Source organism: Dermacentor andersoni, chromosome 1, assembly GCF_023375885.2.
Source record: "Dermacentor andersoni chromosome 1, qqDerAnde1_hic_scaffold, whole genome shotgun sequence".
Lineage (NCBI taxonomy): Eukaryota > Metazoa > Arthropoda > Arachnida > Ixodida > Ixodidae > Dermacentor > Dermacentor andersoni.
In genome coordinates, this window is record NC_092814.1 from 198,891,444 (window position 1) to 198,910,009 (window position 18,566).

At 44.7% G+C, this 18,566-nt stretch overlaps 1 protein-coding gene and 1 long non-coding RNA gene across 2 annotated transcripts in view; one reads left to right on the plus strand and one right to left on the minus strand.

The window, feature by feature from the left end:
- Gapvd1 (GTPase activating protein and VPS9 domains 1) overlaps positions 1 to 18,566 on the plus strand; it is a 189,215-nt gene that overhangs the window by 162,270 nt on the left and 8,379 nt on the right. Inside the window, exons 18-19 of the mRNA XM_055062940.2 lie at positions 12,167 to 12,233; positions 14,356 to 14,470. Coding sequence (XP_054918915.2) covers positions 12,167 to 12,233; positions 14,356 to 14,470 — 182 coding nt within the window. The remainder of the gene's footprint in view (positions 1 to 12,166; positions 12,234 to 14,355; positions 14,471 to 18,566) is intronic.
- The window catches only part of LOC129380842 (uncharacterized), a 45,741-nt gene continuing 34,219 nt past the window's right edge, over positions 7,045 to 18,566 (minus strand). The window contains exons 3-4 of the long non-coding RNA XR_011895203.1: positions 12,718 to 12,788; positions 7,045 to 8,875 (exon numbers count right to left, since the gene is read on the minus strand). This is a non-coding gene — a long non-coding RNA (uncharacterized lncRNA). The remainder of the gene's footprint in view (positions 8,876 to 12,717; positions 12,789 to 18,566) is intronic.

Here is an 18,566-nt window from a genome sequence, read left to right on the forward strand (position 1 = left end):
AAAGAAATACAAGCCTCGAGCAGACATTTAAAAAACGAATTCAAAAAGAAAATGTTGAAAAAGGTGAAGCATTGATGTCATGTCAATGACGCCTGCACTAGTCATGTATAACCTGCTAGTTAGCTTATAGTTATATGTAGTAGCAGTTTCGTCTTGTTTTGTACAGTCATCATTATCATCATCAGCTTATTTTATGTCCACTGCAGGACGGAGGTCCCCATTTGCGATCTCCAATTACTCCTGTCCTGCGCCAACTGATTCCCACTAGCGCCCGCGAATTTCCTAATTTCATCGCTCCACCTAGTCTTCTGCCGTTCTCAACTGCGTTTCCCTTCTCTTGGTACCCATTCTGTAACACTAATGCTGAAACGGTTATCTAACCTGCGCATTACATGACCTGCCCAGCTCCATTTTTTTCTCTTGATGTCAATTAGAATATCGTCTATACCTGTTTGCTTTCTGATCCAAACCGCTCTCTTTCTATCTCTTAACGTTATGCCTAGCAATCTTCGTTCCATCGCTCTTTGCACAGTCCTTAACTTGTTCTCAAGCTTCTTTGTCGGTCTCCAAGTCTCTGCTCCATATGTTACCACTGGTAAAATACACTGATTGTACACCTTCCTTTTCAATGATAATGGTAAGCTTCCAGTCAGGAGCTGACAATGTCTGCCGTATGCGATCCAACTCATTTTTATTCTTCTGTGAATTTCCTTCTCATGATCAGGGTTCTCTATGATTAGTTGACCTAGGTAAATGTACTCCTTCACAGACTCTAGAGGCTGACTGGTGATCCTGAACTCGTGTTCTCTTTCCCAGCTATTCATCATTATCTTTGTCTTCTGCATATTAATCTTCAACCCCACTCTTAAACTCTGTCTGTTAAGGTCCTCAATCATTTGTTGTAACTCGTCTGCAGTGTTGCTGAATAGAACAACGTGATCGGCAAACAGAAGGTTGCTGAGATATTTGCTGTCGATCCTTACTCCTAAGCCTTCCTAGTTTAATAGCTTGAATACTTCTTCCAAGCACGCAGTGAATACCATTGGAGAGATTGTGTCTCCTTATCTGACCCCTTTCTTTATAGATATCTTCCTACTTTTCTTGTGTAGAATTAAGGTAGCTGTGGAATCTCTGTAGATATTTTCCAAGGTATTTACATAAGCAGTCTGTACTCCTTGATTATGTAATGCCTCTATGACTGCTGGTATCTTTACTGAATCAAATGCCTTTTCGTAATTTATGAAAGCCATATAGAGAGGCTTATTGTACTCTGCGGATTTCTCGATCACTCTCGATTGTACAGTAAAATGGCGTTAATTCAGATTTCATGGGACCGTAAAATGTGTCCGAATTAACTGAGCGTCGAATTATCGACGGTACCAAGAGAACAATAAAGAAATGCTTACTACATCAACATGCTTTTATTTACTGAATGAATCAGCAAATCCTGTTTTTATTTTGCACAAGAACTGTGTGGAAGCTGCAATTCTCATCATCTTGTGACTGATTAGCACTTGCACTGACCAAGGCCTTGTGACTTCCTTCTCGATGTGGCCACGGTGCAAGACCCACGTCTTCATTCGAGACATGCTTTTCACTACCGTGCATACTTCCTGATTACTTCTAAAGTGAAGCTTTCTTTGCCTTTTCCTTCTACTTCCACCGCTACTCCTGCATGCTGCGCTGTCTTACATGCCACATTGGGAGGTGGTTGAGAGCCCATGGTAGGAGTGCAGGAAAAGAGATAGGCAATTTCAAAAAGCATGCCTCACTTGGAGGGAGCGTGGCCACAATGCCCTCTCCGCACAAAAGCATTGCAGAAGCTTGTGTTTGTGCTGACGTGCAATAGTCCTGAGAGGGAGTAGAGGGAGGAAGCAGAGAATGGGTAGAACTGGATTCCCCACCCATTTAGTCCCTGACGTGGTCGCTAAATGAGTGGACAGCAACTTTACCACTCTTTGCTCATGGCAGCTCACCTATACAGTGAGCTGCCACAATCAGGCCAGAGGGGGACGTGTGCATGTGTTTCCCCTCTAGCCCGCTTCTGACATAGCGCAGGGAGGGGCAATGCGATGTCAGAAAGCAGGCATGGTTTGGGGTCTCTTCAATAAAAGAAAGGCTACTACTACGGCAACAGTTGAAGACTGAGTGGATAAATGTTAATTCAATGTATGGTACAGTATGTTTCTATTTCTGAAAAATAAACATTGTGCAATTTTTTCAAGCAGAGAACTGACGCAGGGCGTGCAGACACAAAGCCAATGTAAAGCACCGCAGTGTCAAGATGGCACTATGCAAGCAGCCACAGAGCAAATCAACACTTCTGCACCCGACACAGTATCTTTGTGGCTGTGGCGTTGCTCGAGGTTGTGGGTTCAATCCCAACTGTGGCAGCCGCATTTCGATGGGGAGGAAATGGAGAGATGCTTGTGTACTTGGATTTAGGTGCACATTATAGAACTCCAGTGTACAAAATAATACGGCGTCCTTCACTACTGCATGCCTGATATCATATTGTGGTTTTTGCACGTAAAGCACAATAATTTAAGTTTAACACTTCTGCCATGAGGCAATGTGCCGTGTGAGGCAATGACAGTTCTAACCTTCTCACTGTCTATGAACATTGGGGCCCACAACACCACGTCAAGCAAACACGTCTCGCTGTGTGTTCTGTGTACACGGTCGTCCACTTCCAATTTGAACACGGCTCCGGGCGGCCACGGAGCGCCGCTCGTGGGCGCCGGGGTAACTAACGCGCCGGCGCACTGGCAGCCACAAGCGTGGCCGCAGCCGCGTCGTCTGCTACAGCGCGCCAGCACTAGTGTGTGCTGGCGGCTGAGGCCACGCCTGTGGCTGCCAGTGCGCCGGCGCGTTAGTTACCCCGGCGCCCACGAGCGGCGCTCCACGGAGCGCCGGCCTCGCCGGCCGCCCGAAGCCGTGTTCAAATTGGAAGTGGACGACCGTGTACCATGTGGACAAACACAAGTGGTGCATGCAAGGGGAACATCACCTCCCCACTCTCTTACTGCACCAAGTGCTCAGTAACAAACATTTGCCATCAATGTCCTCGCCCATTTGCGTCAATTAAGGCAAACACTACAGGGTGCTTTTCTTGCGCCAATTCCCACAGCGCATGGGATCTGCACAATTTTTTTTTTTTTTGGCAGTGAGCTGGTTGGCAACAGATCTTCTGTCCATCACGATATAGCTGTTGGGTTGGATCCCAGCTTATGAGCCACACTAGAATCGCTGTTCATCCTTGACAGCATCCGCCGTGTTTGTGACATCATGCATGCATTTCATTGTGTCAGAAAGAGACCACTCCTCGTCGCAGTCACTGCAGGCAAAACCGTGGCGTCTATCAATGCAATCATGGATGGTGATTACACAGTTCTGAAGGCACACAGTCAACGTAATGTTATATGTGCTGGTAAATGCAAGAATAAAGGCACAAATAGGCTTGAAGCATTTCAGTGTTCCCTCATGCGTGAATGCCTGTATACATGTAGTTCCCGCTGATGACTATGGTGACGTGGACTCCAGCGCTTGGTTTTGGTTGGATGCTAGCACCACTTTTGCTCTTTTGCATTGCATATTTGCAGTGCTCAGCGCTTGGTGCGCCCCAATGGTCATCCCAATTAACAGGTGTGTGGCCAAATCCGTCCGAATTAATAAGAGTTTGATGCCATTAACTTATGCAGACGCTTGCCCAGACCAGACAACAAGTCTGATTTTACGAATTAACGAGGTTTTACTGTATGTATCTAGTGTTGTCAGATGCTACTCAAGTAGAAGAGCTGCTTGGTACGCATATAAGTTTGGGCAAGTCATTTCGATGGGGGCGAAATACGAAAACACCCGTGTACTTAGATTTAGGTGCATGTTAAAGAACCCCAGGTGGTCCAAATTTCTGGAGTCCCCCACTACGGTGTGCCTCATCATCAGATCATGGTTTTGGCACGTAAAACCCCATAATTTAATTGTAATTTTTGGGCTAGTCATGTTCTACACTAGTCAGATGCAACTCCTATATGAGACACTTTGGAGTACAAATAAAACATTTTTTGCAGTTTTTTCCTGTATGTTTTATGCTTCTTTGCTTGATCCAATAAATATTCTAAGCATTTGGATCAACCTTGCGGGTTTCTGCAGAATTCGTTGGTCACATTTGCAGGATCTTGTCCACTGAAGCTAAAGCATGATTGCGCTGAAGTTTAATGGTTTGTAGCTCTCCCACATTGCTAGGGTTAATTAATTTTAAATGCAGTCAAACCTCGATATAAAGTCGAGACCACACGTACACTTGCGGACGCGTGCAAGCTCGCGTCTACGTGCCTTGCGCCTGCCGCGTCTTGCAAGGAGTAGTGGTTTGTATCCACAAATACACGTGACAGCGCGCGCTCACTAGGCTCATTCACAGACGCCTTGGAAAACGTCACTTCGTACTTTATTATTGACAGTGTTTCAAAATTCTTCGATATCTATGAAAGTAACTGTTATATTTTTATAATTGTTAGATCACAAAAAGGAAAGGTTTAGCACTTTCTCGCATGAGATCAATCTGCTTTACTGAGAGCTGAATGTACCGTGCCGAAGTTGCGTAGCTAGGTGCACCAACGCGAGCAGCCCAAGCGCACGATAACAGAGAGGAGCTAGTCACCAAGATCATGCCACGTTTCAACGTGTACGAGCCGTGCCGCACTGTCTGCACATGCGTCGGTGCGCAGATGCGAGCTTGCACGTGTCTGCAAGCTTACATGTGGTGTGGGCTTAACGAACCTCTATTTAACGAAATTCACGATGTAACAAACTATTTTGATTCCTCAAACTTAGTTCCATTGAAAACCGCATATTTCTTTTTCACGATTTAATGGAGTGTTTTCATGACACGGTTCTGATTTAACGAAGTATTCGGCCATTTCGAGCATGTACTTGGAGCCTTGTATGGCTGGTAAATCTAGCAAGAAACTATAAAAATGTCAGCAGAGGAAAAATTTATTTGCAAGCGTCCTTCCGCATGAAAAGTTCGAGCTGCAAATACGCCGTTGAAGTGCGCATGCCAGGATGCAGTATGCAGGAAACAGCACTGCGCCGTTTGTCGCGTAACAACTTGCGGAAGCCGTAGGGTGCCCGGCAGCTCATAGCGCTCAGGGAAACACGAGAGCTGACGATTCCTTCAGCGCAAGGGAGGTAGGGAAGGGACGAGTGCGCAGTAACGTGACCAAGCACACACTAGAGGCAGAGGAGGGTAGTTGGGGCAGGAGACACGCACCTATCCGCCCTTTCTTCCTAGCGCATGTCTCGTCTCCTCTCCTCTACTCATCCTGTAGCTACGCATGGCTGCCCATATGTGGGCCACGTCTTTGAGGTAATCTTCGTCAATTGCAAAGGTGAGCTGTTGGTGCCTTCATGCACACTTTGTTCTCGCGTGTCTAGTGTTAAGATAGCGTAATCTCAAGTTTCCAAGGCACGATGTGAATAGTTTGCTCACGTTGTGACAGCGATAAAACTACGAACCTTGCTTTGTGTAGTTGTCTCTGTTATCGCCATTAATGCCCCGCCTTTCTGGCAAAACTGCGGTATTTCTCTAACGAATTTTTGTATCTTTTTGCTGTTTTGCTTTTAATTTGAGGGCACCATCTGATGATGGTTGTGGGCAGTAAACGGGATTAGTCATGCCATCCATGATTTACGGCACTGCTTGACGCAAAATGCTAATCTCAGGCACCGCAAGGCACACCGATGCAGTGCTCTTGATGCCATCTGCACTGCGTGTACTGGCACTCATAAGCATGCTGTTATGGCCCAACCTTCCTGCGATTTATTTATAAGTGATTACTGACAAGATACTATCCACCAGGAATGTTCTGGGAATTCGTGAAATTATTTGTGCTGCTGAAACTTTGAAACCTCGAATTAATGAAATTCGCAATTTAACTAAGCTTTTCGCTGCAAGCACAGCTTTGTTATATTGAGGTTTGGCTGTAGTTGCTGTAAAAGTTGGCATCTTATGGTTTTCTGTTCCAAAATAAAGATTTCTGTTAAACTGCTCCAAATAATTTGGTGTGCCAAGATTGTATTCCCCCTCTGCCCCCCCATAACCTGCTCTAAATTTGGATTTTCCTGCCCCATAAATGGCTCCAAATCCTAGTTCAGCTGTTGCACCCCTGGCTAGAGCTCATAACCACATTGACTACTGCAAAAAAAAATTTCTATCAGAGTCCATACCAGAAGAACTTATTATCAATTATATGGACACATCAGGCAAATTTTCACAGTTGCCAACGGCGTAATGTTCAATATAAACTCCAAGTGCTCGATAAGAATGAGTGGCGGCTGCGGGTGCTAGGGAAAGCGTGTAAGGGTGACCCGAGAAGGATGGTGGCTTGATGTGCACCTTCTTCCCGCGTACCACATTTTGGATATCTTGTGATTAAGTGCGCATCTCCTCCTCTGGCCTGGCTGTGACTATGCATGGCTGTCTGCGTAGACATTCTTTCTCTCCTCCCGCCTTTCTGTCTGTCTCATTTTGCAATTATGTTTTAACCAGAAATGGGCAGTGAAAGCATATTTACTAGAAAGCTAAGGTAGCAGTCGCCTTGCAGCAGTTGCTTGCCTACATGCACTCTGATCATATGCAGGGAGCCTGTGACGTTGAGGTAATGCTTAAGCTTGCTGCCTAAACAATCTTAGCTTTTTTTTTTTTATTTGTTTCCATTTGTCCTGTGACTGGGACGAAAACAATAAACAGGGAGGGGGGGAGGGGGTTGCACAGAGGTATTGTGGGAGAATTGGCTTGGGTCATTGTGCTCTTTGCACTGTGACGACTGCGACAGAGGAAACTGGGCAAGTTCAGTGATCGTAACCTGCTGTCATGCCTACCAAACTCACCCCTCACCTTATATGCGAGGCGCACGGGGTCAGTAACTGTTTCAATATGGCAGCACTGGCACCGTACTTCTGCAAATCAAGTTGTTAAACGGCAGTGCAAACTGTAGCAACTATTTAACTTCAGGCAAAACAATAATTGCCACAACACCAATACAAAGAGTAGGCCTTTTATCATCGTCGTCAACGAGACATTGACAGAATAAAACGTCGTCTCCAAACGGAAACCCATGCAAAAGATGAGTCCCCTGGTGGAACGACGACTGTAGGCAGGCACGAAAGAATCAAAACAAAGCATGGGGCATTCTTCGTCGATATCCTAATGTGAAAAGCCTTATTGTAGTCAAACAGATAAAATCTCGGGGAAGGAGCACACGAAAACAAGCAAGGAGGGCAAGCTGGGAAAGGTTTCTTTCCGGTATTAATTCATACACACAGGAGGTGAAAGTATGGTGGCAGGCTGAGAAAGCTGAAGGGGCAGCAAATCCATCCGTTGCTCTTGGTAACGGATGGATTGTATAGTAAATGTAGTCCAAATGAACCTTTTAACCAGCCTTTCTGCGTTTCTGAGCTGAAATCTTCCTTAAAGGGTCCCTCACCAGGCCCCATAGCAAATTTTGGTTATATGCTGTTACATGTCCTCTACGGAGTGTTCTGCTGCAGAAATTTTTCGACTCATTAATAGCCAAGATAGAAATATTTCAGTGCTGCGAACCCATGATTTCAGCAGGCGGGCTCCACTGCATAGTGAGACTCCCTCTCCACTCGCCCCCATCTAGGTTTCGGCAGCAAAGTTCCTTCCCTGCATTTTCCTATGCCGGACCTCAAGGATCGTGTGACACATATGTCACAAGCTCCGCCTTCATTTTTTTTTTTTTTCCCCCCGATGTGCATTTCCGCTAGCGGCGTTGCGCGCGAGCTGTTGTGATAGCTCAGCTCGCGCAGTGCACGACTTTGTGCGCCATGCACAAGGACACATGACTAGCGGTATAATTCAGTGCTACACGAATACTGAGGCAGAACAAGCTGATCGCAGAGCATGATCATGCGCCGGAACATGGTAGAAAATGGCGTAGTTTTGGTACCTGCGCACATGACCGCACGACCGTGGGAACAAGCAGACAAAGCGGAAGTACATCTCTCTTGCTTCGGTTGCGAAGTAAAGCAAGAAAGATGCAGACATTCCGTTCATGTGTTTTATATTTCTCTAAACTTCAATTCGTCAATTCAAGCGGCAGATCACACAAATAACGAATGATGCCTTGAATAATTCTCGAAGTCACGTGTCACCACGAGTGACGTCATACTGCGGACTCGAATACGTAGGTGCAGGGACGCGACTACGTCATCCTCCAGCTTGGAGCGCGGCGGCTGTGAGGAGAAGGAAAAACAGCGTTTGGTTTGAAACTTCAGATCTTTTCGTGGTGCATAGCGATGTAATACTTTGCAGACACGATCGTTATCACGCAATGTATGCTCTGCGCTTGTCAGCTCAAAATGACCAGACCTGGTGAGGGGCTCTTTAAATGCATGTCAGAATTCTGCTCTGGGTCCCGACAGAGTTATGTACAACAGGATTAAACACCTTCACAAAGACACACAAATCACCCTACTCAGACTCTTTATTACTCTCAGGGCAGCTGGGCATCTTCCATTCTCATGGAAAGAAGCTATTGTCATACCTGTGTTGAAACAGGGCAAAGATCCCACCTCAGTAATGAGCTATCGTCCAATAGCGCTAACAAGTAGCCTCTGCAAGTTGTTTGAAAAAATGATAAATTGTCACTGTCTACATTACGTTGAATCAAACAAAATGCTTGATCCATACCAATGCGGATTCAGAGAAGGGCAGTCAACAACTGGCCACCTCGTGCATGTTGAGGCCAATATTTGTGATGCTTTTGTCCATAAGCAGTTCTTCTTATCCATTTTTCGTGACATGGAAAAGGCCTAAGATACCATGTGGCTCCGTGGAATCCTCCGAGATCTGTCATGAATGGGCATCAGGGGGAACATGTTGAACGATATTGAGAGTTACTACCTCTCAAAACATACTTTCCGCATAAAAATAGGCAGCACACTTTCTCCTTCATTTACACGGGAAGCTGGGTTACCCCAGGGAGGAGTCCTCAGCTGTACTCTTTTTATTGTGAAGATAAAACACGCTTCGTTATTCACTGCCTCCAGTCATTTTCTATTCTGTTTACGTAGACTACATGCAGATAGCTTTTAAATCCAGTAGCCTTGCAGTCTGCGAGAGGCAAGTCCAGCTTGGGTTAAAGAAAGTATCCAGATGGGCAGATGAAAATGGATTTAAGATCAACCCACATAAAAGCTCCTGTGTCGTTTTTTCAAGAAAGAGAGGGTTGCACCCTGACCCTTTTACGGAACTTCAAGGACAGCACATTCCTGTGAACAAAGAACATGAACATAAATACCTAGGTGTCATACTCGATCCAAAACTAAGTTTTATCCCCCACATAAGATACCTCAAGGCCAAGTGCCTGAAAACAATGAACCTACTGAAGATTCTCTCTCACACCAACTGGGGCAGTGACAGAAAATGTTTATTGAATCTCTACAAGAGTCTTGTACGATCGCATCTTGACTGCGGTGCTATGGGGTATCAATCTGCTACACCGAGTACCCTAAAAATGCTTGACCCTGTTCATCATTTAGGAATACGCCTGGCCACAGGAGCTTTCAGAACTAGACGAGTACAAAGTCTCTATGTAGAGTCCAATGAGTGGTCACTCCATCTGCGAAGGTCATTGTCCAGTTTCATGTATTTTCTGAAAGCACACTCTAACCCTTAACATCCTTGTAACGAAACCGTAAACAATATGACTTGTGCCGCACTTTTCCACAATCGTCCAACAGTGAGAGAGCCTTTTTCGCCGCGTGTGCGAAGCCTCAGCGAAGCAGTGGCTGCCCCACTTTTTGAAAACCTGCTAATGGTTCCAGCCAAGCCATTACTACCGTGTATGTGGCAGCTGATAGATTACAACATGTCTTTTGTCGAAGTTACAAAGAATGCCCTAGCAATACACATAAAAACACACTTCCTAGAACTTCAGGCAAAGTACTCATGCCCAGAATTCTACACAGATGCTTCAAAGTCGCATGCTGGCATTTCTTATGACGCAGTTGGCCCATCCTTCTCAGAATCAGGCTATTTGCACCTCGAAACAAGCATCTACACAATGGAGGCTTATGCACTCTTGTCGGCTGTACAGCACATCAAGGAAACAAAACTAGAAAAGGGAATAATATATACAGATTCATTGAGCGTCGTCAAGTCCTTAATTTTTCTACGAAAGAATAAAAATCCTGTTGTTACTGAACTTTATTCAATCCTCCGCGCTTTGTACGCATCTCATCAGCATGTATTTAATTCTTCCATAGCTGTACCTGTTGTAGATTTAAAGCCCTTCATACACAAGAAACTGAGGGGCCATTGGCAACGTACGTGGGACACTGAAAAGCTTAATAAACTTCACATTATTAAGGCAAATCTGGGGAACTGGCCACCCATAAAAAGGTATGACAGACTGAGGTTATTTTCTGCTGCCTTAGGATAGGTCATACTTTTGGCACTCACTCCTACCTATTAACCGGTGAAGATCCTCCTGTCTGCGATAAATGTGGTGAGACACTTGCTGTCCTTCACGTCTTGTTAGAGTGTTGAGAAATAGAAGCTCAACGAAAAAAAGTACTTTTCCTCGGCATACAGACAATACGTTGCCCTCCACCCTGCAATGTTTCTCGGCATTGAACCACTATTTGACAATAAGTTAGTTCTAATATTTCTATGAGATGTTGGCACATTGCATGTTATCAGACCATCGTATACATAGCACATCCTGTCACTAGAAGCTGCTGCTGCGACAACGTTTTTGTAAAGTACGTACCTCCAAGCCCTCGCGGCCAAGGACTCACGGTCAGGTACTAGTGCTACTGTTACTCACTCATTCAGTACATAATCCCTTGGTAACAGAACCTTTATGTTCATAGTATACACCACTAATCATTGTGATTATTTTAATACCTTTGCATTCTACGCACTTTACAGCGACTAATTTTAGGCCTCTCTACAGCCAAGTTACATGTACCATTCACATCCTGATTCACAAACCTGACATTTGTCATGTTCCACCATCAGCACTTCATTTATTATCTTTTGCTTGGCGCTCTTTGGCCATATCTGGCCCTTGCACCAATAAAATCCATACATCATCATCATCATCACAAAACGTCATCTTGACATATAGTGAAGAGCAGTTGTGGAACATGTCAGAAAGTAATGTTTACCAATACCAAGCTGCACTTATTTTATAAAGGCGTTTCCTTTCTTTTTCTTCCGCCCCCTCCCCCATTAGATTAAGAATGAACAAAGCTTTTTAAGACAGTCGTCGACCAAGTTTTTGGAAATCAAAAACTTGGACATGCTGGATTATTGAGACATCGCATGGTGCTGCCACATGCTATATGTGTGACAATGCCCAAAATTTCAGGCACCCTACAGCACATCATGAAATCTTTCACAACAGAGTGTAAATTTGTTGCTGCTACGAGCACAAAGAGCGAGATATTTTTGGGCCGTCAGCTCCTTAAATCCAAAAGGACACATCTGGCCTACTCAATTTCCCAGTCAATCCAGTAGTTCTTAAGTCAATGACACAAACCAAGTCTAGCTTGGGCGAGCATGATGCAATAAAATAAAATTTTCTCATCTGAATTGTTTTAATTGTCTAATTTTAAGCCATTTTAGTTAGCCCTTCCATGCCTGAAAAACCATTCAGCAACTATGTCAGTATATTGGATTGTAGGTGTAGTTGTGTTGCTTCATTATTATTCTTTTAATATTATCAAGACCTGCTTAATTTTCACACGCAGAGGGATGGACTGCAAGCAGGCAGACACGAGCAGATGATAAGCAGACAACAGAGCACAAAGGGACGCATTCGCAATGTTGTTTGCCTTCCCTATTTGGCCAGAAATGCTCATAGCCCCAGCAGTGCTGTGGTGAACCGTTGAGATAACATATACACAAGTGGTGACCTGTGTTAACGTTTATGACTGCAGGCTTTATTTATTAAATAAGGTGGTCCAAATTTCTGGAGTCCCACACTATGGCGTGCCTCATTATCAGATTGTGGTTTTGGTGCATAAAACCTCATAATTTAATGACTTGTTGTTTTGATAAATCTTGCTGAAAGCCTCAGTGATGGAATTTGATGATATTTGCTGAAACATGAATGTACGTTTTTCTTTGTAGGCTCAGTTGGTGGAGCAGTTTTTGCAATATCTATTTCAACAAATGGAAGTAGACCCAACATGGCAAAGTAAGTATCTTGCTGCTTCTGCTGCTGCTTTTTTTGTGGCCATAGGGATTGACTTTCATGGAAAATAAACTTTACTAAATAAAAGCATTCCAAAGTGTGCATGCAATCTCTGTGCAGTGTAGTCACTGAATGCAGTGTGCATGTAGGACTTTTCATTGTCATAATGGCAGCAACAGCAGAAACTACTGGTTATGCAACTTTTGAATAGTGCTATGCAAAAGCCTTGTTTACTACACAAAGTGATTGTACTGGGGCATTGGCACTGGTTTGAAAGCCAGCTGGGCACAACTACCAACAATACTGGTAATTGAGTGGAAGCCACCATTTTTGTTGTAGTGTGTTGCAATGGGCTTGTAGCATATGGCATGCATGCTGTCATGTTACTTGTTGTGTCATGTCACTTGTCATACCATGCATACAGTCACTTGTTCAACATATGAAAGGTGCTGAAAATAAATGGTGAATGTAAAATGCAGCAACTTACGAGGGTGGCACACCGCCGTTTTTGCAATTGGGCGGCATTGACGAGGTCTCTTTCAGGTTTTCTTTTTATCCCTGGTGGGGATAAAAATTGAAAAACGCTGTACATGTACTTTAACCCAATCCGTATGGCTTTGCATTTGGCACTCTGCATGTTCAGTCTGTCACAAATTAAAATATTTAAAGACTATGCTGTTTGGCATAAAGCTGTGACCTTCGCAGTTCTCACTGCTAAATGTCTTGCTCAATATCTCCCAAAATATGTCACTGCATTTAAATGCAGCATTGGCCTTCAAGCTTGCACCTTTGCAGCGATGCTTTGGGTGTGCCTCTTTGGCTTACATGACTGCACCGTTTGGATCTGTCGTATAATTACTGCCTGAGTTTTAAACCTATATTTTACATAAAGGTGCTCATTCATAATTATCTAAAGAAGTTTTAGGTTGAAAGTACTTCATTAAGAGGAAGCTTTAGCTTAAGCCCAACTTCCTTGTTTCCCTGTTTAAGAATGTAGGAAATAAATAAATGCTCTCTTGGACATTGACTGAATCAGTTTGAATAAAATTTATTTGAGTAAAAGTCCAAAGCTAGTAAGTGATAGCAGCAAAGTTTTGGTTGAGACGTTTAATTATTAGAATTTTCCAAATTGGCAAAATATGAAGACTTGTAGCTACATTGGGACTGGAAGCAGCATTATCATGACCAGAAGTGCAGCAGTCTTTTTTGTATAATAAAATAAATTACGTTTGTGGGACAAGCAATTTCTACAAAAAAAAAAAAAAAAATCTTTGAATGTTTGCAACACGTCAGTGTGAACATGCTGCTTGTGAGAGGGAGTGGGCCTTCACATATGAGATTGAGTTCCGTTTTCTTCCATAGACTTGCTTAACTACTGACTCAACAGCCATTGAAGCCTTCTATGTATATAAGCAGTCAATTAGAAATTGTGTTAAACAGTTGGTTTCAAGCTTTTCAAGAGGCCTGTATGGCATGGTTATTAGCCATGTACAGTGCACAGTGCTTGTGGTTTCTTTCTTTCTTTCTTTCTTTCATTTAGTTCTCATCTTCTCTCACTGTGCCCACCACCTTGTGCAGTCTAGTTTATTAAGTACACATGCCTAGTATTTTTATGTAATGGTCTTGTACAGCAGTTTGCTGCAAAGCTCAGGTGCTTTTTTAACTTTCACAAAGAATTTTCATCCTGACAAATCAGTCTGTGGAATTCCGCAATGTGGAGAAAGGTTTATGAAAGGAAAAATTGACATCTACCTGTATGTAGCATGCAGCTACAAAGGAAACTCACACGGGTTTCTTGGAAACAAAGCTTCATAGTTTAAGAAAAATGCGTCCTGGCCCAGGATTTGAACATGGTACCAACGCCTTTCCGAGCCGGTCGCTCTACCATCTGAGCTAACCAGAAAGCTAGCAGATCACAGTGCAAGGGCAAATTAATTGACAACTCAAAAGCACAAGGACACTGAATCCTGTCATAAAGCCATAGTGCAAACAAGCATGATTGTGTTATTCTTTATTTGTACTTGCGTATGCCTTATTTTTATTCTGATTTTCGTGTTGATGTCTCTACTGTCAGAGTATTACTGTGCTCAGGTGATTTTTTTATATTGTTGTCTTGTGCTTGCAGTGGCCAGTGACATCCAGATAAACCTTGCTCAGCACACAATCGAAAGAGCTATCATGAGTCAAATATATGTTCATGCATTGTACCCCAATGGAGATGGAGATGTCCTCAGAGATCAGTAAGTAACCAGTGGTGCATTGTCCTACTTTATACACATATATATTCAGTGAAACTCGAGAAGCCTCTAGCTTATTAATCTAGCGTATACACTAATTCATTTCATTTCAAAAGAACAGCTAATATCAGGATAAATTGTGCTGATGTTGTTTTATATATGAATAGCGGAAAGCTTCAGATAGCCTATTTAACATTTTTTAATTATTTGAAAAATGTTTTGTTACCTTGCACTTTTAAGTCCACTCTTGTAAAAAAAAGTCACAGTTTCGCCCGAAAGGCGAAGCATCGATTGCAATAGTAATTTAGCAGACAGCTGTACTAAGTAAGGATAGTAGTTTTGTCGGCCGTATAGACTTGTAAACATAGGCATACTAACTAAATTAACAAGCATGGTGTCATGCGCACACAAGCCAACATGAACACATTTCACTCGATGACTGCGGATACTCGCTGTTAAAACACTACAGTGAGGAAATGCGGCAGCAGCAGCGAGCAAATTGAGGTTCGTGCAGCTGCATGCATCAACGCGAAGTAGGCCACATAAAGACAGTGTAGCACGGACTCTGTACCCATCGCAGATGAATTTCAAAATACAGCAGCCCCACCAGGCACGCGCGGTCGCCCTGACCGCTCGGAGTAAAGTGCGCCCCCCTCCCTACCCTCCGCCTGAAGCCTTGCACGTGACGGAAGGCGGCGTGCTTTGCCTCCGCTTTCCGTCGTTGCGTGCGCAAGATTAAGCCATGATCGCCGGCTTATCCTTGCACGCTTTCACTTGCACATACAGCATACAGCACGCGGCAACGATTTTATTACCCGTGGACTTCATGCGGAACCTCACAGCGACGTTCACACCCACGCCGACAGCAGAAATGTGCCTGGAGTGTTCATATAATTGCTATCGCAATAAAAATAAAACTGATGCCTTGCCAGCCCTCCCATCTGCAAACCCAAAAACGCAGTAGTAATGTTATTATGCCATTGAACCTGACTACCGTACAGGTTTAATGAACACTGCATGCCTTAAACAACTTTATCTTGGCATTCTGCATTAATTGATATATATATATATATATATGCCTTGCCCGCTGCCTCATCCTCCATCTTCCCCATTATCAGCAAGATTACGTGCTGCAGGTGCCACAGCTGAAAGCTAATTCCAGTTATGTTTGGAAGCTGTCTGCCACTTCAGCAGTGGTGAGGCAATAATCTGCACTTTCCCAACTTTCATATTGTAGGTATCTATAGAGTAGTCATTTTCATAAAAACAATGAAGCCTGCTGAATTTCCATTTTGGTACTGTAGTTGTACTGTAGTACAGATGACTCTTCTGGCTAAACTTCTATAGCCAGAAAATACAGTGCACATATTCAAAGTTCTTTCTTCCAACATGTGACATTCAATACGCTATCAAGCTTTTCACAGATTCAAACAGCCCTTCGTATCGTTACGTTGCAGAAGTCACATATAGAGATGTATTTACAATATTTACAAGAGAGATGACGGTGCATAAACAAGATGGTTGTCGAGGCTGGTTTCACCTTCACACGTCAAATCGTCGTCTTCTGACTAGTGCCATTCTTGGTTGCGCCATAGCATAACCCCCGCCAGGAAAGGCGCCGTCTTGGCGCGAGCTATAAGGGAGGTGAACTCGCAGCAAAGTAAGGCTTCAGCCGGGACACATGCACAACGTCCGTGGGGCCACGCGAGTCCAGCGGAGCGATCTCGCAGTTCACACCGCCAAGCTGACGCAATATCGTGTAGGGCCCTAGGTAGCATGGCAGCAACTTTTCAGACAAGCTGACATGGTGACATGGTGTCCATAGGAGGACAATGGAGCCAGGATGTCGGCTGTTGCACTGGATCTTCTGCACGGCCTGAGACTCAGTCAGCCGGAAGCTGGCAATCTGGCATGCCGTATGAGCCCAGGGGAAGACGTTTTGAGCTTATTCAGTGGGAGTGTTCGTCGAGGAACGAAGCAGTGTGTCAAAGGGCAAAGAAACGTGGCAGCCGAAAAGAAGGTAAAAGGGTGAAAAGCCAGCAGTCTCATGAGGGGACGAATTATAGGTGAAGGTCACGAAGGGTAACATGCTGTCCCAATCACTGTGGTCGTCAGAAACCTACATAGACAACATTTAGATGTGCAATTGAGCCACTTCATCAGTCCATTTGTCTGCGGGTGGTAGGCGGTGGAAAGATTGTGCTCGGCAGATCAAGAGCAAAGTAAGTCTTCAATTACTAGTCACACAAAGGTGCGGCATCATGTAAAAGAAAATCTGCCACCTCATTTGCACAGCTTGTGCGCAAAGCTCGCGTGATCGCATCCCGGGTCGCGTAATTAGTCGCGACAATGACCCACTATTTCCAGATTTCGACGTCGGAAAAGGGCCGAGAAGATTGAGACCGACGCGAAAGAATGGTTCTTAGGGCACATCGATGGGGTGAAGGCATCCAGCGGGCAGCACAGCAGGTTTCTTGTGGCGCTGACAGAGCGCACAAGCTGCAACCTAGCGGTGCACAGAGCGGTACAGGCGTGGCCAGTAGAAGCGGCGCCGTATGCAGTCATAAGTAGGCGAAACGCCGAGGTGGCCTACAGTAGAAGCATCATGCAGCTGCTCAAGAACTGACGTGCGGAGATGGCATGGTACAAGTAAATATTCTAGTCCTTCAGGGCTTAAGCTGCGACGGTAGAGAATGTTGTGGCGGAGCACGAACATGCGCAGTGTGGGCTCCAAATGTCCAGAATTGACACGATCAATGGGAACACGCAAGCAGTCATCATGCCATTGTTCAGTGTGGCTGTTGTGCAGATCAGAAATGGACAGGACGCAAGAGTCGGGTGTTATGTGCATCATATTCAGGGTCGTCGGCAGGATGACTGGAGAGGTAGTAGGTGTCCCTGTGCAAATGGCCTGAGTTGTATAAAACCGGAAAGGAATATTCTTGGAGCTGTAGCGCCTATATACCCAATCGCCCAGTGGGGTCTTTAAGTGAGGAGAGCCAGCACAAGGCATAGTGATTGGTAACCACGGAAAATGTACGGCCGTACAAGTAGGGGTGGAATTTGGCAACTGCCCAAACTAACGCCAGGCACTCACATTCGGTAATTGAAAAATTCCTCTCGGCGGGTGACAGGATGTGGCTGGTGTATGCAATTATGTGTTCTGCATTACGTTGCCATTGAACAAGTACAGCCCCAATTCCATGGCCACTGGCGTCCGTGTGAAGTTCAGTGGCAGCAGATGGATTGTAATGGGGAGTAGTGAGCAAATGTAAAAGGGCGAAGAAGGCTTTCGTTTGGGCAAGGCCCCATGTGAAAGCAACATCCTTCTTAAGTACCGTATTTTCGCGATTCTAAGCACCCCGCAATTCTAAGCACCCCCCCTCTATTTTCGCGAGAAAATTTTTAGAGCGTGCTCAAAGGCACTGAATGAAGTTGTTTCTATGATGTCATCTTTTACATTGTTCCTTTTTATGGGTCTGAAGAAAGCTTGCAAACTGAAAAAAAAAAAAAAAATACTGTTATAGCACTCTCAATCATGCTTCCAAAGAATGAAGGCCTCACGTCTGTTGTAAAAAACGTCCGACAATTACGATACTCCCTAATGCAAAATTTTAGCGCAGCTTTAGACGTGTTTTTATTCTCCGATATACTGAGGCAAGGAGTAGGAGACTGAAATGACTGCACCGACTGGCAATGGGCCAGTGCCGTTCGCACCTTCCCAGAGGGAGGGCGAGTATGGGATCGCTGGCATGATGAGCAGCATCGGAAGCAGCTGTGGAAGAAGACAACAACGAAGGCATGAACGATATTGAGGCAAATAATTTCCAACCGAAATCACTGCACTGGCTGGCAGTGGGTCAGTGTCGTCTGAGCCTTTGCAAAGGGAGAGGCAGTATGGCAACGCTGACATGATGAGTGGCATCGGAGCCAGCTGTGACAGAAAACGATGACAATGAATGCATGAGTAGTGGCACGAGCGCGCTCGTGCGGTTACACTGAGGGGCGCCAACAAGCCAGCTGTGGTAAAAGATGACAACGAATGCACGAACAGTGGCATGCGCGTGTTTGTGTGGCTATGCCGACACCGACGCTCAAC